This window comes from Lepidochelys kempii, chromosome 9, assembly GCF_965140265.1.
Source record: "Lepidochelys kempii isolate rLepKem1 chromosome 9, rLepKem1.hap2, whole genome shotgun sequence".
Classification (NCBI taxonomy): Eukaryota; Metazoa; Chordata; order Testudines; family Cheloniidae; genus Lepidochelys; species Lepidochelys kempii.
Window position 1 is genome coordinate 18,382,678 of NC_133264.1, and position 26,063 is coordinate 18,408,740.

At 40.7% G+C, this 26,063-nt stretch overlaps 1 protein-coding gene across 5 annotated transcripts; it reads left to right on the forward strand.

The window, feature by feature from the left end:
• Positions 1-1,958: 1,958 nt before the first annotated feature.
• On the forward strand, positions 1,959-22,085 carry SERPINI2 (serpin family I member 2). 5 transcript variants are annotated; one of them, XM_073359471.1, is made up of 9 exons: positions 1,959-2,069; positions 3,540-3,849; positions 7,694-7,921; positions 9,738-9,932; positions 10,037-10,229; positions 11,138-11,235; positions 11,890-11,976; positions 15,230-15,319; positions 21,805-22,085. In XM_073359471.1, exons 2-9 carry the CDS (start codon positions 3,585-3,587, stop codon positions 21,879-21,881), a joined length of 1,233 nt encoding a protein of 410 aa, XP_073215572.1. In that variant the 5' UTR covers positions 1,959-2,069; positions 3,540-3,584; the 3' UTR covers positions 21,882-22,085. The 5 variants fall into 5 exon arrangements, with proteins under 5 accessions (XP_073215572.1, XP_073215574.1, XP_073215571.1 ...); XM_073359473.1 differs by having other exon boundaries at positions 3,647-3,849; XM_073359470.1 differs by lacking the exon at positions 1,959-2,069 and adding an exon at positions 3,181-3,199.
• The last annotated feature ends 3,978 nt before the right edge of the window (positions 22,086-26,063 follow it).

Here is a 26,063-nt window from a genome sequence, read left to right on the forward strand (position 1 = left end):
GATACCTATCAGAGAACTAGATTGAAGTTGGGGGGTAATCTCTGGTAAACTTTTTGTATGTGTGTAGGTTCTTTTATTGTTTTCTGTATCATGTTCACACCTTAAGAATAAATGTGCTTGCTTAGAAAGAGCTGGTAACTGTGGCAATTATACTGTTCATAGCCTCTGGCAAGAAAACAAAGTGCTGACCTAGCTTGTTTAGGCAGCCTGGCTTGCTGAGGATAGCACAGTTTAGGCAGGGAATTGTGCAGCCTGGGAAAACCCCAATCAGGAGGGAGAGGGACATGGGTCTCTGAGGACCCTTGAGTGAACGCCCTTAGTGGACCATGGAGGGGGAATATAGGCAACAGGCACAACACGCTCCTCACATACAGGTCATTTTAATTTACTGTCAGCACCGTGGCAGGAGTCTTCAAGAGGAATTTGGACGCGGCAGGGCAAGGGCACTGCAGGTGAACTTGAGCTGTACCATGCATAGGGGTACATGTGGATGAAGACATAGGGGTAATTTTCATGAAAAGCTGAAGAAAAGTGAACAAAGCCGAGAGCATTGGTAGAGCAGAGGATACTGTCCCTGTCAACTGTGTGGTGCTGAGTAACATGAATTAACTTTATTCTGATCTCAGTTCCACTTACATTTCAAATCTGACTAGCTTCAAGCAGAAGCCTTTAAAAAAAAAAAAAAAAGCAACCTGCCATTGAAATGCTCCTTCTTGTCTTCTAGAAATGGAAGGCAACGCCCTTCCACCCTTGTCTCAAAATCATACGGCTCTGAGGTGCAAGCTGGGAAATATGTTTATGTATAAAATTCTTCTTCTTCTAAAGCTTGTGCAGTTGTAGTTCTGTACTAAGGAAGCCTGACTCATAGAAATAATAAATATTGGCACTAATGGTTTCTCAAACTTCTTAAAATACTATTTCTGTAATACGTACAGGCTATGTCAAATGTCTGATTGGGGCAGTATTTTATCAATTTTTTGATTGGCATGCATTTGGGATGACTTGCATAACTCGTGATGGGCCCATCCCATACTCAGACTGACTAAAGGTACATTTACACTGCAATTAGACACCTATGGCTAGCCCACACCAGCAGACTTGGGCTAAGGTGCTGTTTAATCGTGGTGTAGACATTTGGGCTTGGGCTGCAGCCCTACGTCTGGGACCCTCCACACTTGCAAAAGCCCGAGCCTGAACATCTACAGTGCAGTTAAACAGCCCCTGAGCCTGAAACCCAGAAGCCTAAGTCAGCGGGCATGGGCCAGCCGCAGGCTTTTAATTGCAGTGTAGACACACCCTAAAACCTCTACACCACACTGTCATGTATTCCTTATATCTATTATATAATGTTGCAGTATTTTATCACTGCTTGCTGCACTAAACTGTTTAGGCTAAAATTGTGCCAGCCCTTATGTAACTGTATGTGTGCGGATGGAATAAGGAGCCTTTCCCCAATCATTGCCCCAGCACAATGGGGAACTCCAGGCAGTTCTGTGCCTTGTGGAGGCAAGAGCCTCCCAGTGCTCTGCACTACTCTATTACAGGCTGGAGCTAAACACATGTAACCCTTTATCCCTTTTCCCCTCTCAGCTATGCTTAAAATATATACATCCACAATGGCTGATGTATTTGCAATTTGCAGGTGAAACCATGTGGAAAAAATAACCATTATTTCTGTGGGTCAATTCAGGAGCATAGTCCATAGTTCTGCTTCAAATACAGACTCTCTCAAGGTAAACTAAAAGGATCAGAAGGGCACATTAGAACTGAGGTCATGTTTCTGAGTTACGCTGTCATCCCATTAAACTGAAACACAGTTCTCCCCATTAATTTCTTACACAAGGCAAGACATCCCAATTAATATTGACACATTTTAGAAAGACAAATTTTCATAATAAACTTTGTGGCCACCTGTTATGGGTTTTGGTACATTAGTCATGCTGCTTTTCATGATAAACATAGTAGTGTCCTTGTCCTTGTTGCTCTTTATTTTTCGTTTCAAGGCAAACCAGTTTTTAAGTGTAGTGTTGCTGTGAAGTGTGGAGAGAGAGGTGAAACTGTTTTTCCGGGTAAGCATATGCATTAATTCTTTAAATTGCTTTGGGGAACAGGAAACGCTGGTTGCTATTAGTATAAAACTAAATATTTTAAATGATGTAGGTGGGTATTTTTATTATTGCCTAATCCAAATTCCTTTAAGCTATAGCTTTCTTAAGGTAGGACAGAGCAGTAAGTATAGACCTGATTCTTATTCCCATTGAAATCAAGAAGTGCTTTCGGTGACTTCAACAGGAAGGGAGTGGGTAATTGTAACTGAATTCAAAATATAGTTCTGCAACTTAACATGTTAGGGCTTAAAGCCATTATAGTCAATGGAAAACACCCAGTGATTTTCAGTGGATTTTGGATTTTGAACTAAGTAGCAAAATCTAGATCCCTTAGACTCCTTTGAAATTCCAATCTCTAGTTTCCTAACATGATTGAGGCTTATACTCAATGCTGATGTTGTTAGAGGTATCCTCTCTCTGTCTGCCCTTGATGCTTGCTCATCTGGAATTTAACAATTCCAAGGTAACTCCTGAGTAGGAGGGATTCCATTGAATTTCAGGCTTCATGTGAGTTAATTTTGAGTTTTGTAATATCTGCTGTATTACTGTGCCAGAATGTAATTAATTATTTAGTAAAATGCTTTTTTGATAGACTTAGAGTGCTTTATAAAACCAGATCTATTCAAATGTACATTTGTATTATGAGGCTACATTTCTAAAGCAATATTTGTCCTGGAATTCAAGAGCGACCCACACCAAAATCCTGGATTCAAACACACTTTGGGGTCTGAAAGCTCATCCCTGATCAGTGTACTCATATGATTCAAAATCCCAGATCCAAACACCCTAAAATTCAAGATGCTAGAAGTATAGATTCAGATTAATATTTTACAGCTACAGATCATTTAGAATAGTATATACCACCCCAGATAAAATCAAGCACAGCATGGTGTTTTCTACTACATACAAGTGTGGTAATACAGCTGTGTGTACATATTCGTTGCTAGCATCAATTAAATGGATCAGTTACTTAACTGATTGCACAGAATAAAGGACATTCCTTTTCCCTTCCTATGACTTGTTAAAGGATAACTTCTAACTGTGGTAAACAGTGAACTTACTATGGGAACACTACATACATCATGCCAAAGGTACACAGAATGATACTTGCAAACAATCTTTAAATATTCACGCTAACCTACTCTTATATAGGTTTTTGTTTATCAAGATTAAACCTCTTTTCAGGTATAGAAGTTTACTTTACGGGATGATTTACGGGATGATTTACATAAGATTCTATTAGAGATCAAAGGTAACATTTCCTTGTGTTAAAAAGTTTCTTTTATACTGGGTGTATAGTTTATGGGTGAGATAAAGAAATTGACCAATAGAACTACGGGAAAGAGCTAGATGCTGTTTATCGTAACTTCTTAGAGAAGTGTGGTAGTATGAAGTTAAATCACTATTCTGGTTTTTATAATGTGATTTCAGTTCCAATCATTCAGAGGGGAAAAAGCTGCAATAAACTGTGCTACGATGAGAAGTGCTTTATTTCAGAGCCTTCTCTTGATTACAGCTGGAATGTCCTTAACTTGCAGCCCCATCTCTAATCCTATGGCTGATAGCACTACCCAACTTGCAGTGGAGCTCTACCAAGTTCTTCATTGTTCTCTTAAAAAGGAGAACATCATACACTCACCACTTGGTGTTGCTTTACTTCTTGGAACGGTGCAGTTGGGGGCAAAGGGAAAAGCACTTAAGGAGATAAGACAAGCTTTGAAACTGCAAGGAAATAAAGATGGTGAGTATCGCTTGATCTACTGTCATTCATGCTGTGTAATAATGGTGAAACACACTGGTGAGTGGCATTTAGTACCCAGCTCATGTCACATGACATGACTGTCAGGGTTTTGAATGATTATATCACTGTCACATGGCACTAGCTCCTTTTGCTAGATCTCATTCTCTTATCTTAAAATGTAAATAAAATATCAATCTCAAACTAATGAAGCTAACTAGTAAAACAGAAATGGACATATCTAAGATGCAGAACAGGGTAGAGGACATTGGCCAGTAGCTACCATCTCTGATCCTCAGTTGCTTTCTGATCACATAGACATTTCTTGTTCTCAGAACAGGTTCTTCCATAGCAGCCAGCTCAGTCACTGACATGGATACCATACCATGCCATCCTTACTTCTGTGCTTCTGCTGGCAGCGATGCTGCCTTCAGAGCTGGGCTCCCGGCCAGCAGCCACCACTCTCTGGCTGCCTAGCTCTGAAGGCAGCGCCGCTGCCATTTGTAGCACAGAAGTAAGAGTGTACCCCCCTACAATAACCTTGCAACCCCCCCTCCCACCACGACTGCCTTTTGGGTCAGGACCCCTACAGTTACAACACCGTGAAATTTCAGATTTAAATATCTGAAATAATGAAATTTGTGATTTTTAAAAATCCTATGACTGTGAAATTGACCAAAATGGACCGTGAATTTGGTAGGGCCTAATACATTTTATATATACAATTTGCATAGCACCTTATCCATTAATCGTCCCGTTGAAGTCTTGAGACTACTTACGGAGGGCAGTGCTCCCAAACATGAGTTAAGAGTATCAGAATCTGGCCTATGGGGTATAAGAAGTCAACTCCAGCCACTCACCCCTGGCCTCCACTTCCTTATTTATATTTAATATCATCTTAATGAAAAGTAATAGGAAAGTCATTACAAGTTTCAAAAATAACCCTACAGTAGGTAATTCTACAGTGAAAAAGACTTACAAAAATTTGTTGGCTAAATGATTTTAAAATGTGTACATTTTGTACAAAAAACACTGCATTCTTAACAGCTAGAAGTAGAAATAATTGAAGCCCATGTTCAATTACAGGTTCCAGGAAATGTAGTAAGTCCATTTTAATTGCTTTGAATAGTTTTAATGCAATCTGTCCTAATAGAGATCATTGATCTGCAGATCAAATCCAATGTGCAAAGGACATTTTTAACATTACTTTGCAGCACTTTGTTTGGTACAATGGTCTTTTCCCATAGACTCCCAAGAATAATGACTTATCAAGGGACAGCTGGGCATTTATAGCTACATTTGTAGATCTTCAGTGCATGACATAAATCCATTCATTCAAGAAGATGATTATTAACCATTTTAATTTTTTTAGAAAATATTTAAACAGACAAGTTACTTAGAAAATCAAGTCTCTGACCTCTGCTATGTGTCATGCTGCCAGTCACTGGCAGAAAGGGATGTTTCCAAAATGCCTATGCAATGCAATATGGCACTAACAGAAACTAGTTAGAGTGGGTGGTTACAACACTGAATGGATTTCATATCTCCGTGTTGTTAAAAGATGTGACACAACAGGAGAGGAATAGAATGAGATAAACCTGGGACATAAAAGGGAAGATACCTGTAAAAAAATGCAGCTTGCAGTGCATTAAATTATAGAGTTAAATGAATCCTTGAGGCCAAAATTCAGCCCTGTTATAATAAGTGACTTCAGTGGAGTTACTTCAGGAATTTATTTGGCCTGGGAACTATAAAAAATCAAACATGTAATCAGTACATTGTGCATTTTAAAGTGTAACTACACTCGGTAGGGGTGACCCGTTATCCTCCCCCAGGGTGTCTTTCAAAGATAAGGTTAGCCTGAGCATGTGCAAGTGACTTCAAAAATCTTCTCTATCAGACATGTTACCAATGCTGAAAGCCATACAGAGTCAGACACTTGGAATACTCAACTCATAGTATCTATTTAATTAGTGCACCAGTGAGATTCATTCACCCTGTCTTAAAATATATTTAGTTCATGCTTTGCTTATTCAATATTATCCTCTGAAAGAGGACATAGGTTAAAAGATCCAGACTTTGCCACCCTTACTCACACTGAGTAGTACCTTACTCTAGGTATAATCCCACTGATTTCACTAGCCCTGCTTGTGGAGTAAGGTACACCCAGTGAGAGTAAGGAGAGGCATAATCTGTCTCTGCACTAAAGCTGGTGATGTGAATTAATCTTGTATGTGTAGGCTAATGCATGTTGTTCCTTGTATAGAATATGTTTATACCTTTCACTCAAGAGGACCAGGAGAGAGAATGGTTTCAGTGGGGTGTGAAGGAGGTATGCATAGGAGAGTTTTGAGTGTGGGAGAGAACAAGAGGAGTTCCTACTTCTCTCTCTCTACCCCCACTCCTTCAACAAGCAATCCCTGTCACTTTCAGAATTGAACTTTGTGGGGGTAGCATTTGCCCCCTTAGGGTTTTCCAGTCTTGAACCCTTTTGTTGTAGTTTACTTCCCTGCATCTGCAGGTGGCTTGTGCCACAAAAACATTCTTTTACGACACTGACAGGGATGGTTGGAAGAAGACTGGTTTTAAAACCACTGACAGTTTTGAAGAATATTGTCAAGGTTCCTCCCCCACTCTGAACTCTAGGGTACAGATGTGGGGACCTGCATGAAAAACCTCCTAAGCTTATCTTTACCAGCTTAGGTCAAAACTTCCCCAAGGTACAAAATATTTCACCCTTTGTCCTTGGATTGGCCGCTACCACCACCAAACTAATACTGGTTACTGGGGAAGAGCTGTTTGGACGCGTCTTTCCCCCCAAAATACTTCCCAAAACCTTGCACCCCACTTCCTGGACAAGGTTTGGTAAAAAGCCTCACCGATTTGCCTAGGTGACTACAGACCCAGACCCTTGGATCTTAAGAACAATGAACAATCCTCCCAACACTTGAACCCCCCCTTTCCTGGGAAATGTTGGATAAAAAGCCTCACCAATTTGCATAGGTGACCACAGACCCAAACCCTTGGATCTGAGAACAATGAAAAAGCATTCAGTTTTCTTACAAGAAGACTTTTAATAAAAATAGAAGCAAATAGAAATAAAGAAATCCCCCCTGTAAAATCAGGATGATAGATATCTTACAGGGTAATTAGATTCAAAAACATAGAGAACCCCTCTAGGCAAAACCTTAAGTTACAAAAAAGATATACAGACAGAAATAGTTATTCTATTCAGCACAGTTCTTTTCTCAGCCATTTAAAGAAATCATAATCTAACACATACCTAGCTAGATTACTTACTAAAAGTTCTAAGACTCCATTCCTGGTCTATCCCCGACAAAGATAGACTATAGACAGACACACAGACCCTTTGTTTCTCTCCCTCCTCCCAGCTTTTGAAAGTATCTTGTCTCCTCATTGGTCATTTTAGTCAGGTGCCAGCGAGGTTACCTTTAGCTTCTTAACCCTTTACAGGTGAGAGGAGCTTTCCCCTGGCCAGGAGGGATTTCAAAGGGGTTTACCCTTCCCTTTATATTTATGACAAATATCTAATCACCTTACCAGTTACACCTTTACAAGGTAACTTGGGTAGAAAGGGCCTGTATTCTGGGGATGGGGTGGTGGTGGGGAGAGTCTCTGAATCTTCTGTTTTTTTTCCAAATGTACATGCAGCATAAAGGAAACAATCAGAATATTGCAGCTCATTTTCAAAAGCAGCCTTAGTTGTACTGCACCTGAACCTTCAGGAGATTATGGAATGCATTTTGTATATGGAGAATGATGCTATTACACAGCTGCTTTATGTTCTTCAAGTGAAGATGCTACTATTAACATTTATTTTCCTTAGGTGAAGAATTCTCTCTGCTCCAGACACTTTTCTCTGTCACCACAGAAAAGAAAGAATTTACATTTAATCTTGCCAATGCCCTCTACCTTCAAGAAGGATTCATTGTAAAAGAACAGTATCTCCATAGCAACAAGAAATTTTTTCAGACTGCTATAAAACTGGTGAATTTCCAAGACACACAAGCTTGCACAGAGGCCATAAGAACCTGGGTAGAAAACAAAACAGATGGTAAACTCTCTCTACAGCTTTCATAAAATCACTGTTTGCTAGTTAAGTTCTTCCCCTTTAATGCCCGAAAATACATAGAACGGGTTGGTGGTTGTATCATTGATCTGTGACAGATATGAGACTTTGCAAGAAGGAATCTGGAAGTTAGTACCTTCTTTCCAATATAGCCTGTTATTAAGACCAGCAACTAGCCCTTAAAAAGAGAAAAATACCAGGCTGTTTGCTAACTCTAATGATCTTCTTTTGATTCACAGTCATGTGAAGCATTTTTTCATAAAATTATTTAGTATGGCATTTTTACACAGCTATAGGTTTTGGGACGCTGGAAATCATCACTCCTTGCCAAGTAGATGATTATTTAATTTGTTAATAACAAGTGCTCCATTTCTCACATTTACTGTAAATCATTAATACATGTTAGTAAAATCTATTACTTTTCAGAACACTATACAGCTGCTAAATAAACTCTGATACTCCAAGTAAATATAGAAGCTAGACACCAAAGCCCCATGTCCAATGTGAAACGTTCAGGCTTAATTTTACAACAGGGTCCACAGAATTATGTAACTCTGCCTATAAGCCCTCTCTGACCTTCCTTCACCAATTAATATAGTATACTGTGTGTTATTCTGTTTGATAATGTTCCATTTATTTTATGCTGCTCCTATATTTTAACTCTGACGTGCTGCACATTTTTGTATTGACATCGAATAACTGAACCAAAGAAGTTGCCAGGGGAAAGCTGGAGGTTTTGGAAGCTGGGTATGGGACAAAAGGGGATTTTGGTATCTAGGAGTGATAAGTGGTGGGGAGGCTGCTGATATTCTGGAGTCATTTAGCGGGTTGGTACCAGGGAGAGGAGATAATTCTTCCCCTTTCCCTTTCGGACAGGTGGAGAGCTGACTTTAAATCTGGAGGCAAAAGGCATTTGAACGGCTCATTCCTTGCCAAAGCAACTATTGACACCAACTATCTGCCCCACTGTACCCATCCTAATATCTGCTGCTCCATTCAACAACAGTGGAGAAGCCCATTCAAGTTGCAGTGGGGGAGGTTTAGATTGGATATTAGGAAAAACTTTTTCACTAAGGGTGGTGAAACACTGGAATGTGTTACCTAGGGAGGTGGTAGAATCTCCTTCCTTAGAGGTTTTTAAGGTCAGGCTTGACAAAGCCCTGGCTGGGATGATTTAACTGGGAATTGGTCCTGCTTTGAGCAGGGGGTTGGACTAGATGACCTTCTGGGGTCCCTTCCAACCCTGATATTCTATGATTCTATGATTAGCTTGATATTTCTGCTAAAATAACAAGCAATTAAATTACCCAGATGTCATTGTTAACACCTCCTTTTAGATAATGTTGTCTGCGGACTCAGATAGACATCCTTACATCGCTTACACTCGATTCATAACATGAAGGTTTTCTTTATAAGGGAAAGATGAAAGTTCATTGAAAAATAAATCCTGCATTCTGGAGCAGAGCTCTGTGATAATATCAAAATAATCTGGAACTCTGCAGGAAAGTATTATATTCCGTATTATACACAAAACCGTCCTAACATAATGAACATGCTCTGGTTCCCATTTATGTCAATGGCAAAATCCCATTCACTTCACTGGGACAAAAGTATAATGACAAACTATTCTCTAATGTCAGAGTGCAACAGCCTTTTTTTCCAGAGTGTTGTTGTAACAGGGAATCTTTAAAATCACAGCCTGTATATTACATGCATGCTCATTTTAATTGCGTTTAAGATAGACTAACTGGCGTTTATAGCATCTGAATATTTTGCTCATGTCCTTTTTTCCCCCCCATAGGCAAAATAAAAAATATTGTTTCAAGTGAAGAATTTGGTCCCCTTACTAGGCTTATTCTGGTGAACGCTATTTACTTCAAAGGAGACTGGACACAGAAGTTCAGACCAGAAGCTACCCAGGAGATGGATTTTACTAAGAGAGATGGTTCTGTAACTAAGATACCAATGATGCATCTTCAGCTGAGAACAAAGTTTGGTAATGTAAAATATGCATGTCTGTGTCGTGACCATAAAATCATATATATTGTCTTAGTGGTTGCAGTTTTCTTACTGAAGCCCATGGTTTTGTATTTATTCTAGGTTATTTTTCTGACAATAATGTGAGCTACCAGGTGTTGGAATTATCTTACAAAGGGAAGGAGTTCAGCTTAGTTTTAACACTTCCTTCAGAAGATGTAACTATAGAAGAAGTAGAAAACCTAATTACAACTCAGCTGATAAAAAACTGGTTTGCTGAAACACAAGAGGAAGACGTAGAAATAAGCCTCCCTAGGTGTGTAATGTACTTCTCAATATTCTTATTTTTCATTATCCCATCTAATCTTCCGTTATGGAAGCATTAGGGATTAAATACAAAAATAGTCAAGAAAGCCTACTGACGACAGGCCCTGATTCTGCTCCCACTTAAGTCAATGGGAATTTTGTCATTCGTGTCAGTGAACAGAGGATCAGATTGGACCTGATTTTCCACTACCTTGTACCTTGTGTAGACCTTTACACCTGTTCCAAGTAGGTGTGAAATGCTACCGGATCAAAACTCTTCATTCACTTACATGAGTGGTGGCATTTTATACCGGCTTCACTCTCTCTTTGTAAACGAGCCTGGCAAAATGAGAACCCAGGTTTCCTGGATGGCAGAGCAGAGCGTGAACATTGGCTTGGAAGTGTGCCCTCATTTGGTTATTTTAGCCACCAATGATCTAAAAAGGTGCTTTATTTAGTAACACTACATGGACAAATTAAAGTTAAATTAAAGGTTTGCGCTATTTAATATCCACTGGTAAGTACAGCTGCTCTCAATGACGCTTTACATCTTGAGTTTTCGACCACATAATGCCTCTATGTCTGGTTTCTTTATAATTTTAAACGTTGTCTCCCTTGTGCAAAATAGTAATAGTACGACTATGAAACCCTTAGATGGTGCTTTTCATCCGTATAGCTCTGAACACTTTACAGTAAGTGGGCAAGTAGCCTTTAACTACTTACTCACTACATCGATTAGGAAACGATTAGAGAGGTTAAATGATTTGCCCAGGAGCACACAGCAGTGGGATATAACCTAGATTTTCTATCTTCCTGCCTCCTGATCTAACCACTAGGCTTGCTGCTTCTATTGATAATCATTTATTGACTGGGAAAATATTGATAGTTATATGAGTCTCTTTTCTATACGCTCTATAGGTTTAAAATAGAACAGACAGTGAACTTACAAGAAACGCTGCGCTCCCTCAATGTAACAGAGATATTTAGTGGCGGCTGTGACCTTTCTGGAATAACAGGTGCAATGATTAACAATTCTGATATTACAATTATGAAACTTTTATCTCTGTTTTCAGTTGTCATCACTTTTTAACCATGTACTTTTTGGTATATACTCAAGGCAAAACTGCACGTGCATGCATACACACATCCGTGCGCACACACAAAAATTTTTCCCCCACTCTACATCAGAGAACAAGGGTGGCTTATTCTTAGATTCACGTTAAAATGTGGGGAGCAAGTGAATTGTAATCTTGAATGTATAGAAGATCTAAGGTTTGAAGTTCATGGACTCCTAATTTCTGGAAAACGTTACACACGTGACCCAATATTGTTTAAGATCTAGATTTCTCAGATCCCAGTGTTCCGACAAGACCATTTTCCTTATATTACGTGAATAATATATGTGTGCATCTAAAGATAAGTGTACATGCTATATTTTCAATATACAGTACCTCTCCTTTAGCCTAGACTTTGCTTCTTTGTTTCTTCACCCTTTAACTCATCAAACATTAATGGGAGAGTGGGTATGGTGGAAATCGCACATGCATTTTTTGAGGCTGGGAACTAGGAAATGAACATAGAAAGGGTCCTCTGATTTTAACAGTTAAGCATTGTGCATGAGCCTTCATCTCTCAATATAAAATGTAATAATTTATATATTTCCCCTTCAGAATCATCTGACATACACATTTCTAAAGCCATCCAAAAAGTTTGTATTGAGGTAAATGAAGATGGCAGTGAAGCGGCAGCATCCTCAAGTAAGATGTGAATATTTTCTTTGCTTAGGAGAATAAACACTTATCACTCCAATGTATTTTGAACTTGATGCGAGTGGCTCTTGAGTAAATTTTGGATGCAAATCATTTGGTGCACTTTTCACCCATGGTTCTTCCATTTCAAATTAAATTATTAAAATCCATGCAACAGGCTTACGTGTGTCTGGACTTTATTCCTCAACCCATAATCGGACAAAAAAATCCAACCTTTACCCACATATTTGGCTATAAGGTGATATTTTTTTCTTCAGTATGCTTACAGTCAAAGGCACCTGTTCTTCCAAAATAAATGATTTTTAAGGCAACTTTTACAAAATGAAAGACTCCGCAACTATTTTTATTCGTAACTTTGTATCAATGCAGGTCATGCAAAATCATCGCCCTATTGTTGTTTTTAAACAGATTTTTGACACTGTACCTATTCTGATTTTCAGTATGTTTTCCTTGTCCCTACCCCCAAAGTAAGCAAATTTTTAAAATATGCATGCCTATGCATGAGTGCAAGGGGGTTAGAGGAAGGACAAAAGGATCTAGTGCAATGCACCTTGTGTAGTGAGAAATCAGAATTTCATGTTTGGTCTTCTTTAATGCAAGCCATAAGGAATCATAGCACTGTCAGGGCCCCGGATCCCATAACATCGATGTGAGGTTGGAGTGTGGCTATGTTACCATCTCCCCAGCCTCCTTCCACACCAGCAGAGACTTTCCCAGGTCAGCTTTTGGGTAGTTATATACATTCCACTCTGTGTGTCATAAGGTGCTCTGCTCTGCACACCACCAAATGCCCTGGCAGCATTTTAATTAAGTCTGTCCTTCACAGGCACAATGTCTCTGGCCATTATCACTGCTGCACCCCTCTCGTCCCTAGTGTTGGGTAGAGCAGTGACTGCTAAAGCTACTGTCAAAGCCTGTATTTTCATATTTGGTGTCCTCTGCAGGAATTGTTTTCTAAGTGTCATGTAGGTCCTAGGAAAAAAATACACCTTGGACTATTTATTTTTAGGGGTTTTTAATTTAATATATGTTTGATTTGGATTTTGAACACACACACTAAAAACACAGCTAACAAAGTTAGGTAATAATAGCAAATTCTGCATCGTGTACCTTCATGGACCATAATGCAGTTACTCTTGCTGTTTGTTAATGTATGTGAGAGGAGAATTTGGTGCATTGTGTCTCAACTCAGCACTTAGTAAAGAAGAATATTGGAAGCAATCCGCTTGCTAGCAGCTATTAAATGAATTCATAGCTCCCAGACACGCTACTTGAAAGTGTTCTCTATATTAAGTACTTAATAAATAATCTGTCCCTGGATTGAACAACACTAATTGAATTACACAGTGCATATGATACTTATAACACTATCTGCTGGAAGTCAGAGGTTGCTCCCACACCGAGTATACCATCTATTATGTTTTTTGGTTCCTGTCCTCATTTTCTTTCCTCATAGTGTTCCTCCCAAGTGTTTCTTAAAGCCTAAATATCCCCTCTCAATTTTTGCATCTACTTTTTTCTGTATCAGAAGGATGACTGGAGAGTGGGGTGGGAGGAGGTATTTTTTCATGCTTTGTGTGTATATAAAAAGATCTTCTACACTTTCCACAGTATGCATCCGATGAAGTGAGCTGTAGCTCACAAAAGCTTATGCTCAAATAAATTGGTTAGTCTCTAAGGTGCCACAAGTACTCCTTTTCTTTTTGCGAATACAGACTAACACGGCTGTTACTCTGAAACCTGTTGTAACATTAGGTATTTTGGTGGACAGTTATTGACTGGCATATGCTCAGATATTACAGTGATGAGGAGGGCATCGTCGTATCAAAGCAACTCAAAATCATTAACTACCCCCACCAAAATGACCAGTGTTGTGACAACCATCCCTCCTATTAAGGCCTGTTGAAGATGGTTCCTTCTGAGCTCATCAACGTCACTCTCAAAGTGGCTAATGAGTGATAAAAGGCTCTGTTCTGCAAAGGTTGAGTTCTCGGTCTTCTCAATTTTCCCAGTTGCTGCTGACCCAGGAGCAAAGGATTTGAATTCTGCTCCCTCACATAGTAACAAGTGCTAGACTGCTGTGCCCAGCCTGTTGGCACAGAAGTTGTATTACACTGCATGAAAAAGTTCATCTTGTCTTTATGATAATTTCTGCTCTAGCTTTTAGGAGTGGCAAAATTCCATATTGGCTGCTTATGAAGCCCTTTGTAATGGAGATGATTTACTGTATCTAGCAAGGATGTTAATATGAAACAGAAGATAACCTGATTTTATTTTAATGACAGCCTTGCAGTATCATATCTTAATTCTTAACCAGCCCATTTTCAGTGGTGAACCATTGTTCTTGAGCACATATATCACTGCTTAAATGAGCCATTTTAAGCTTTCAGTTTGACAGATGCCTGCTAGGAAGATAATAACTATAGTTAAAGAATATAGTTACAATATTCTATTCAGATGAGTTTTAAAATGAAATGCCACATCTTGAGCTGAAGAAGGTAAAGTCTCAAGATATATCCAGCAGGTTATTATCTTAATAGTTTGTGCTAAGTCCTCAAAGAAAATGTCATATTACAAAGCAGCTGTATAATAGAGGAGTGATTTGTTCTTGTAATTGTGCAGTTGTCTTTATGATTTGTAACTAAAGAAAAAATCCAGTTAAAATACGTTTGTCATTTGGTAATCAAGAACAGCAGTTCATCCAGTGTGTGTGTGTGTGTCTCCGTGAAAGGCATTGTACATAGATTTATCACTTCTCCTTACTACACCATATACTAGACACCTGACATAATGGGACAACAGTCTGATCTGTTATAGCAAAATCTCTTCCGTAAGAATGACTAATATTTCTAATCTGTGATGTAGAAATCCAGCCCATGGACCATATACAGCCAATCTCCATGGCCACAGAAGGCCTCTGGTACCAGAATGGGTGTGGTTCCTTTATGCTGGGGGGAGGTGACTGGCTGTATGGTGCAGAGGCTAGCTTTGCTTATGCTCCCTGCACAGTGACTCATTCAATCCCCTGGACATTAGAAAATAACCTGTTTCAGTCACTGGCCTCAGGTAGCTCCGTTCCCCCGCTCCACACAGGGTGGCTTCTTAGCAGCTTCCTTGGCTTGCGGGGAGGATGCCTTCTTTACCCCAAAGACACTCCTCCAGCACCCAGACCTTCTGCTTAGGCTTTGTGTTGGGCAGAGGATTTATCCCTAACAGAAAGTCTATTGCTTTGTGTTTGTAGGCACGCAGATGGCAGCGATCATGAGCATGTCACATAACCAGTTTGTGGCTAACCGCCCATTCCTATTTATCCTGAAACATAATCCAACAGGTAAGTTATTGCAATTACACTCCCTCTCCTGGGATTTTTCAAAGGGATACGTGTCAGATAGCACTAGCCCAAAATGTGGCTTTTGTGGGGAAAATATGGAAAATAAAATTAAGAAAAAATGTTCTTGTTTGTATTTAAACATTCCTGGGCAGTGTCTGCAACCCAACCAGGACCGCACATTGTACTAGTGTGGGGGAACAAGGAAGTGAAATGGACTATGAAACTTCTCATTACAAATAAAAGTGAAACTGATTAGTCTGACTATTAGAGAAACAAGGTGAGTGAGGTAATATCTTTTATTGGACCAACTTCTGCTGGAGAGAGAGAGACAAGCTTCTTGTGTAAGCTCGAAAGATTCCCTCTTACCAACAGAAGTTGGTTCAATAAAAGATATTACCTCACCTATACTGTATTTATAATATCCTAGGACCAACACAGCTACAACAACACTGCATAGTCTGACCATTATCTAAGATAAGTGAAATGCAAAAAGAAAAACAGTAAAAAGAAAACTAAGTACTATTAATAAGGAAATCTGTTGGTTTGAATTTGTGTCTCTTTAACAAGGCCTGTAAATTTCATATATATTCACATTCAGACCATTCTCTGTCTTCATTTTATCTTCTCACATATGTGTTTCAAACTCCAGGCCTGACAGCCTGATGTGGCTTTAATCTATTAATCCAGACCCCACACTGGTTGAAAATTCTTCAGAATTTCTACTTTCTTTACCTGTTCTCTGCTCCTGACAGTCCTTATGTCCTGTTGAGCCCCACTGAACCTTAGATGAGCAGCCATTATGCTGGTAGGCCTAGCTTCAATCTCTCTGAAAACAGTGGGAGGTGGAAGCCAATTTTATTCAGGGCAGCTTCCCTTCCACATGCAGATAGGCTGTAGGGAAGTGGCAGCCATCTTGCTAGCTTCAGCTCCATTGACAGGTAGGAAAACACCCAATGTCACAATAAGATTGTGAGATTTAGTATGGTTGTCCATTCAGCCAGCACGTCTACTGGTCAGGGCCTGCTGCTTTAGTCTCTTTTTTAGTTCAATGTGTCAGGGACAGGGTTCAGAGGGGTCAGCTTTCTTATCAGTAACTCCCTAGTCCTGCCCGTCTCAGGGCAAGGCATAGGTGAATCTTATGTGGGTAAGGGGACCCAGTCTCTCACTCCTCCAGATTCTAGCCAAGTGAGACAGCTCAGGCTGACCTATGCTTTGCCCACCTCTTGTTCACCTTACTGTGGGCCACTCCTTACCCCACCTGATGTCTCAGTTTGGGGCGTGGCTGCTGTTTGATTACAGTCCTTTGCTCGAAACCCTGAGTCTCAGGGCTGACGCACGCAGGCAACCCTTTGGTGCCCTGTACATGGTTCTCCCTGCCTCTTGGATGATGTCTCAAAGAAGTGGGAGAAAGATTCATTGCAAGACCTCCTCAGTAAAAGCTCCTCCTCCTGGAAATGATTTCTCTCCTCCCCTCCGCCTGAGTTGCTGGAGCTCTTTTTATAGTGCTAATTTCCCCAAACAAATGCTTGGCAGTGCCCGAGAGGCAGCTCTTTCCTGGTTCAGTACTGCTCCAGCCTTTCCCCTGCCTCCACCTTAGTGAGGGGTTTGTAAACCCCATCACACGAAAGCTGACAACACTGCTGATGTCAATTAGCAGCAGCATAACAGAGCAGAATTTGGCCTAGTATAGCCAAAAAGTATCCCCTTCACCTCAGTAGGATAATAAATATCAACATTAACTATTTAACTGCTGATCACTTCAGCAGAAATATAGTGGTTGGATGTAGGCAGGGATCAATATAGGAGGACTGGACAAAGGCAGTTGGCATTCTACTTCATATTCACATCAATTTTAAAAGTACACTGCTATAAGCAGTGGAGTATGTGGTGCTTTCACTTCATTTCCTGTCTCTTAATGCTTGTCCTCTGAGCTCTCTACCTCCCTCCCCCCCCCCACGGGTAGGGGCTCAGAGAACAGATACTGTTCTGTACACAGAACCCAATAAAGAGCTGAATTTATGGTAGTCCTAAACATTATTTTCATTCTCCACCAATCAAGTGGTACTGAATGCAACGTCTAACTTTGCTAACTAAAATATTAGTTACTACCTAAGTACCATATTTTTCCCCTTTGCAAAACTTCTAGACATACATGTGTTGATTGAGAGCAGGATATTGCCCAAGCTTTGTAGCCCTGACCTAAGTATTAATTTAAAAAAAAAATGTAATTCAGCCATTTCCACAGAATGAATGTGGCACCCATATTCTAATGATTTTGGAGGAAAGTTTGTTCATGGAGGCTAATATAGTTATTTAAAAGTTGGGCATGACAGAATCCATAAGTATCTTTTAGATAAGCTTTGTGTCAAACTATTGTTTTGAAGTTATGTGAAATCAGTTTGGTTTTAAGAATGTTTTATTTTTTGCTAGTAATAGACTCCATAATTCTATAGGTAGTAGGTCCCAGCAGAAGTTTTAGGTCAGCTTCTTGCGTTAATATTTTAGCTTTAGTTCTTTTCACATCATCATTTTTCTTTATTTTTTCCTTTCTACTGGTCATCATAAATGATTCTGCTGAACTAAGATCCTTTAAACCCCTTCCAAATAAACAGAGCACTTATTTTCCAGAAATATTCAAAGCTAAGACCATGTATCCATCCCACCTATGCATAGGAGTCAATTGAGGAAGACCAGTTTTGATTTTAACCTTTAGATAGTGCAAATTCCTTAGAACAAATACATTTCATAAACCTCATGAATCAAAGAAGCATGTGGCATTGATGCAATGGGAAATCATAACATTCAAAATAAACCTTTTTGATTTCATTACCACATGGCAGCAGTTATTGGTTATTTTGTATTACAGAGCCATGTGATGGCAATCAGCACACAAAAGTGTGTGGGGCAGGGAATACCAGGGGAAAATTCCTCTTTTTTTTTTTAAGCTATAACTTTTTAAAAACAATGTGTTTAATGAAAATCTCTACTGTTTTACAATCTGCGCCGAAATTAAAATGTCAAAACTAAATCTCTAATTAAAGGAGTATCTAAGATGAGTGACAACTCATTTATAGGAGATGGTAATGGCTGCCATAAAAGAGGGAAAATTACTGTTATTTTTAACAATTACACAATCAGTAGTTTGTTATAGCAACTTTGGAAAGGAGTTTCAGGAAATCTGTCATAATGATAGGCATTTGAAGACCAATATAGGCCTGATTCATGCCTGACCTAAATAGGATGTATGGGCCAAATTATTATTTTGGAATATTTGTATCAATTCCCTGTCTTCTGATGAAATAATCCCCTTTCCTGGAGGCTGCTATACTGCCCTTCCCACATACGATTTGTCTGAACACTCATCCTGGAGAGAAGATGAGAGAGAGAATAAATTACACATGACAGAGGTTAATTATGTCACTTAATGCTCTAAAGAAAGGCGTTCAGATATTACAGTGATGTGGAGTGATAGGAGAACAGTAGCCATCACAGTTAATGAACACCAGTCCCAGACATGTAACAGGAGTATTAACCTTCTCTAACTCTGAACCATGTCAGACATCAGCAAATTAGGTTCAATCTCTTGAATATACAGTACATATAGCACTGGTAAAAAAGAGCTTCAAGGACTCCCATAAATAGTGAAAACCAGAGACTGCTGGGAGAAGAATCTGAATATGTAAATAACTCAGTCAGATATTTCCATTTAAAAATAAAATTAGAGATGCTCAAATGTGCAAAAATAAAAATTAAATAAATAAATGACCCAACCTTAGATCAACTTGAGAGAGTAATTTGAGACGGATGGCCAACAGGAAAAGCCATGGCGATTGTGAAGATAAAAAAACCCTATTGAGACCAGGAGAATAAATTGCTGTGTGAGATAAGAGTCTGGATAAATAACATTGTATCACAACACTGAATAGCATGGGGACAAAAATGCTAAATACAGACACAGCCTAACTGGGCAATGTGAAGAGAGGACCTTTTCTGGCCTTATATGAATGCTGTAATCCAAGATAAGTTATCTAAGTTGTAAATCTTCAGTGAATTCACATGCAAAAGAACCAGTGAATCTACATGGGATTTTTGGTAAACATCTCTAATTAAATGGGAAAGATATGACCTCTTACTAATGGACTACTATCTGGGTTTTTAAAAAGTTTAAGCACACAGCACACTGCATAACAACTTAATGTTTTATAAATGTCAAGGAAGCAGGGTCTGCCATGGCTGAGAACCAATGCCTTTTGAGTAGCCTCTGAGGAGGAGATGTAGAGGCAGCTCTGTGAAAAGACTTCCTCCCCCAGAGCCAGACTTCCATTTCGAATCTGACACTTGTCCTGGGTAGTGACTTTACTGCAAAAAGAGATTTCCAGTTGGGGAGAAAAATGGGATTTTACTATGTATAATACTAGAGTCAAACTGAAATGGCCTTTGGCAATAGCAGGAAGTCACAAAGAGGTCATACCACAAAGGGATTCGTTCCTGAGGCAAAGTAAAAAGTCTTTAATAATGGTAAACTATTCCGGTGTGTGTGTGTGTGTGGGGGGTAAAATTCCCTAGGTTTCGTAGTCTGAGTTATTGGAGCTGTCAGCAAGTAACAGGAAGAGACTTGAGGCACAATAGGGCATATACTGTAAAAATGTCAAACCCAGGGGTAAGGATAAGATTTTTGTCACAGAGGTTATGAAAATTATGGCCTCTGCGACTTTGAGGACTCCGTGACATTTTCTGTTTCAGCCTCATGCCCTGGGGTAGCAGGGGCCTCACAGCTCCCAGCTGCTGGCCCCAGAGATCTGAGTTGTCACAGGTGGCGGGTGCCCTTGAGCTCTGAGATGCCAACCCTGAGCTGCTGTGGGCGGCAGGGGCCTGGAGCTCCTGGCAGTTAGTGCTCCCCCTCCCCCAAACCTTATTTTTAGTAAAACTCAGACAGGTCATGGGCTTCCGTGAATTTTTTTATTGCCCATGACCTGTCCATGAGTTGTGTTAGTGAATTCACTTCAACAAAAAAACAAAACAAAACCGACTCCAATGAGACACTGCAGAATTGGAATTAATTTCCAAACTGGACACCATCAAATTAGGCTTGAATAAAGACTGGGAGTGGATAGGTCATTACACAAACTAAAAACTATTTCCCCATGCTAATTTCCCCCCCTACTGTTACTCACACCTTCTTGTCAACTGTTTGAAATGGGCCTTCCTGATTATCACTACAAAGGTTTTTTTAATCCTGCTGATAAAAGCCCACCTTAATTGATTTGTCTGGTTAAGGTTGGTATGGCAACCCCCATCTTTTCACGTTTGACCAACCTACCGTGTTTTCCACTCCATGCATCTGATGAAGTGGGTTTTAATCTGTAGTGATGGGACGACTCACCGACACAGCACCTCCTACTGGTCATCTGGGAGGTCGCTCTTTTCCAGCTTTTGAGCGCCCTCTGCAGGCCAGTGTCTCACCTGCCACTGCCCTCCCCACCCCATGTCCCTCCTGGACCCCAGTGCCCCTTTACCTTGGGGTGCTGCTCCCTGGCAGTGCCCCCACACTCTAGGTCTCCCCTCCAACCCTCTATTCCCACCTTGCCTCAGTGGCTACTGCCAGTCCTCATCTAGCCCCTGCTCACTGGGGCAGACTACAGTCTGTCATGGCCACTCATCATTGGCAAGGAGGTTGGAGAAGTTGCTTCTGCCTATTCCCAGGCTGTACCTCTGTAGCCCCAGTACGTTTGTAGGCCTTCACCAAGGCCTGCAGGTCCCCAGCTCCCTTTGCCCTTTTCTATTGCTCTGCTCTAGGTAGCTTGCTCCCAGGGCCAGAGTGAGACTCCTTCTGCTCCTGGACCTCAGCCCTCTTATCAGGGCCAGCTGAGCCCTAATTGAGCTGGCCACACTTGTGGCTAACTACTCAGGTGCTTTCACTCCTTTTCCAAGCCACAGCCCTTTCCACGGCTACGTTTAGTATTGGCTCCCCAGGGCAGCCCTCTCCCAGGGCTGTTTTAACCCCTTCAGGGCCGGAGCGAGGTGACCACCCAACTACATAGTCTCTATGGTGCCACAAGTACTCCTCGTTCTTTCTACCACAACTGACCATAATAAAATCTCTGGTACACAAGAAAAAAAGCAATCGCCGTTACAGAACTACACATACACCATACTGTACATGCAAAGAAAGTATGATACAAAATAGTGTATCTTAAGTATTCCAAGCCATACAATTGTAGCTTAGATATAAATGAAATTTTATATGTTTAGCATAGGATTTCTTCTTCGTACAAATAATAAGGGCTTGCAGGATCAGTTTGGCCAGATAGGGGAATAGAATTTAATGTTGTTTGTGTCACTACATTTAACTCTGACATATTTTCTATTGACAGAGAAAAGTAGGAATAGATGAAAAAAAGTTATGTTCTTATTCTTAATAATTGGTACTGAAATCCACACTAATGCTTACCAGCAAACATATGTAATATTCTTTCAATTTCTAGGTTCAATTGTGTTTATGGGAAGACTGGCAAATCCTGACATTCAGAACACAAGGAGAAGAGATATGGAGTCACTATAATCATAACAAAGGCAGAAAAAATGTAATGTTCTAAAATTAAAGTCTGATCATTATTGCAGCCAAACTTGCTGTTTTTCCTTTTCATTCTTTCAATGCTAGAGCATGAAGAAGTTTGAAATTTCAGAATAAAAATGTTATTTGCTTAGTAGCTGATTTTCTGACTTCACAAAGACAGAATGATTTTGTGTTCCTTGTAGAGCCTATACTAAGATGACTAACAACAAGATTTCTTTGTAATGTGTGTATATTAAAACATACTTAATCTAGTCACTTCTCAACATGTATCTAATTCTCTCTGTTCTCAGCTTCTTGGAATGCGAAGAGGTAGTCTGATCTTATCCTCTGATGGAAAGATCTTATATTAATTTTCAGACAATACTCTGTCCACTTTTGTTGTACTTTGAGAACTAATGCTTTAGCATGATTGTTACCCTAGCATGCCACCAGAGAAGATCATTTTCATTGCATTATGGGACAAAAGAGGACTCTAGTGGTGTTAGTGATACAATAGATGTTTTTGTGTTTTTTTACAGGCACTCTTACAATTTCTCTCATATTAATCTCTGATATGCTCTCTCTTGTCAGCAATTTGTTGCTGGGGTCTCTATCTTATCCCTTCCAGTTAATGATATTGTACTAATGATCTAATAACACTTAGACTGCTATGTCTTCACTGCCAAAAGGTGTGTTTTTTGCCGTGAGAAAATTGTGAGTTAGCTATCTTGCTATAAAATGCTAGTGGAGATGACTCTAGTTTTTACTCAGATATAAGAAGGTGAGGGATAGTATAATGTTGACCTCATGTAGATACAGTGAGGCAGTAACTAACTGTGCCTTGTCTCCACTAAGATTTTAAAGTGAGAATGCTAACTTGTTAGTTACCTTGCTGTAAAAATATCCACCATTTTTGGCAGTAAAGACATAGTCATAAGTTCCCAAACTGTGAACAATTCATAGTGTCCGGAGCACTTGCTGGTGGTCTGCATATAGGTAAGCTGGTCACAAGTTGCTTGTTCACTTTGTTTCCGGTTGACAGACACAGAACACATGGGTGGGGTGGATGGAATGAAGAGTAAAAATAGACAGTGTGAGAATTTATTTTCAAAAAGGACAACATAGTTACCACTAAAGAGAACTAAAACTACATCAATATTTCCAAGTTCCATACATGGAAAAGTAATACTAGGAAACCTTTGCTAGCAAAAATGGAAGGAGAGACAGACTGTGTGATCATGAAAGGCAAGGAGGGGTTGGTCCATGAGATACTCTTTCTATTAAGATTTGAAAAGTTTGAGAAGCCCTTTTCTAACCAGACCTGTCTGAATGGTTAAGTATCGAGTTATGTGGTCTGGTTCTCCTTCCTCCACCTCAATGCTACAGCAGCTTCCAGATACTTGTAAGAAACTGAATGCTTTTTCATTGTTCTCAGATCCAAGGATTTGGGTCTGTGGTCACCTAGGCAAATTGGTGAGGCTTCTTACCAAACCTTGTCCAGGAAGTGGGGTGCAAGGTTTTGGGAAGTATTTTGGGGGGAAGGATGCGTCCAAACAGCTCTTCCCCAGTAACTAGTATTAGTTTGGTGGTGGTAGCGGCCAGTCCAAGGACAACGGGTGGAATATTTTGTACCTTGGGGAAGTTTTGACCTAAGCTGGTAAAGATAAGCTTAGGAGGTTTTTCATGCAGGTCCCCACATCTGTACCCTAGAGTTCAGAGTGGGGGAGGAACCTTGACATGGTGGCAACCTTGCACCCCACTTCCTGGACAAGGTTTGGTAAAAAGCCTCACCAATTTGCCTAGGTGACTACAGACCCAAACCCTTAACAGAGTTAATAAGACACATGCATCTCTAAATATACTACCAAGTACATAAAGACTAACAATATTTTCCACATCTCAAGGACGATTTTAACCAGTTGATTCTGGGAAACTTTCACGGGAGAGTGCATCAGCCACTTTGTTAGAAGCTCCTGAGATGTGTTGGATGTCGAAATCAAAATCTTGGAGAGCTAAACTCCACCGAAGAAGTTTTTTGTTAGTTTCCTTGACGGTGTGAAGCCACTTCAGTGCAGCATGGTCGGTTTGCAGGTGGAAACGCCGTCCCCAAACATATGGGCGTAGCTTTTCCAGAGCGTAGACAATGGCATAACATTCTTTTTCAGTGACTGACCAGTTGCTTTCCCTCTCAGACAGTTTTTTGCTGAGAAACACTACAGGGTGGAATTCTTGATCAGGTCCTTTCTGCATTAAAACTGCTCCCACACCACGCTCGGATGCATCTGTGGTTACTAGGAACAGTTTGTCAAAGTCTGGGGCCCTTACTACAGGGTCAGACATGAGTGTCGCTTTGAGCATGTTAAAGGCCTTCTGACACTTTTCGGTCCACTGAACAGCATTTGGCTGTTTCTTTTTGGTTAGGTCTGTCAGTGGGGCGGCGATTTGGCTGTAGTGCGGTACAAATCGTCTGTAATAACCGGCCAAGCCTAAGAAGGATTGAACCTGTTTCTTTGACTTTGGGACAGGCCACTTTTGGATAGCGTCCACTTTGGCCTGTAGGGGGCTGATAGTTCCTTGACCCACCTGGTGTCCAAGGTAAGTCACTCTGTTTAGGCCTATTTGACACTTCTTAGCCTTAACAGTTAGTCCTGCCTCCCTTATGCGCTCAAGGACTTTTTGTAGATGTTCCAGGTGGTCTGCCCAGGAATCCGAAAATATGGCCACATCGTCAAGGTAGGCGACTGCATATTCTCCTAATCCCGCTAGGAGACCATCTACAAGTCTTTGGAAAGTGGCGGGTGCATTTCGCAGCCCGAAAGGGAGTACATTAAATTCATACAGCCCGAGATGTGTGGTGAAGGCTGACCTTTCCTTGGCAGATTCATCTAGCGGTACCTGCCAGTACCCCTTGGTTAAGTCCAAGGTAGAGATGAACTGGGCCCGTCCCAGTTTCTCTAATAGTTCATCTGTGCGTGGCATTGGATAGTTGTCTGGGCGAGTTACAGCATTTAGCTTACGGTAGTCCACGCAAAAACGTATTTCCCCATCTGGTTTGGGAACTAGAACCACTGGAGATGCCCATGCACTTTCAGAGGGGCGGATTACACCCATCTGTAACATATCCTGGATCTCCTGTTCTATAGCAGTTTTAGCTTGAGGAGACACCCGGTAAGGTTGGACCCTAATTGGGTGAGCATTACCTGTGTCAATGGAGTGGTATGCCCGTTCAGTCAGTCCTGGGGTGGCTGAGAACGTTGGCACGTAGCTAGTGCACAGCTCCTGGATCTGCTGTCGCTGCATACGCCCAAGGGTCATGGAGAGGTTCACCTCTTCCACACCACCAGCACATTTCCCTTCGTAGTAGACACCTTCGGGCCACTCAGCATCATCTCCTCCCTGGGCTGTAAACTGAAAAACCTTTAATTCTCTGGAATAAAAGGGCTTTAGAGAATTAATATGGTACACCTTAGGCTTTCGGTTGGAGGTGGGGAATGCTATGAGATAATTAACAGCTCCCAGACGCTCCTGGACCATGAATGGCCCTTCCCACGATGCTTCCATTTTATGGGCCTGGAGCACCTTTAAGACCATGACCTGGTCCCCTACTTTGAAGGAACGCTCTCTGGCATGTTTATCATACCAGGCTTTTTGCTCTTTTTGAGCATCCTGTAAGTTTTCTCTAGCAAGGGCTAAAGAGGTTCGGAGGGTGTTTTGTAGGTTGGTTACAAAGTCCAGAATGTTAGTTCCTGGAGAAGGTGTAAATCCCTCCCATTGCTGCTTCACCAACTGCAATGGCCCCTTAACCTCACGGCCATATACAAGTTCAAATGGGGAAAACCCTAAACTGGGGTGTGGTACAGCTCTGTAGGCAAAGAGCAACTGCTGCAACACTAGGTCCCAATCATTGGAGTGCTCATTTACGAATTTACGTATCATGGCCCCCAAAGTTCCATTAAACTTCTCCACCATGCCATTTGTTTGATGGTGGTAAGGAGTGGCAACCAAGTGATTTACCCCATGAGCTTCCCAAAGGTTTTTCACAGTTCCTGCCAGGAAATTAGTCCCTGCATCTGTGAGGATGTCGGAGGGCCAACCTACCCTGGCAAAAATGTCTGCTAGTGCCTGGCACACACTTTTAGCCCTGGTGTTGCTTAGAGCTACTGCTTCCGGCCATCGGGTGGCAAAAAT

Bases quoted from the DNA above. Each gene is read 5' to 3' on its own strand.
- SERPINI2 (XM_073359470.1), top strand. The intron at 3,850-7,693 runs GTGAGTATCGCT...TATTTTCCTTAG, and splicing joins ACTGCAAGGAAATAAAGATG to GTGAAGAATTCTCTCTGCTC. The intron at 11,236-11,889 runs GTGCAATGATTA...TTTCCCCTTCAG, and splicing joins TGACCTTTCTGGAATAACAG to AATCATCTGACATACACATT.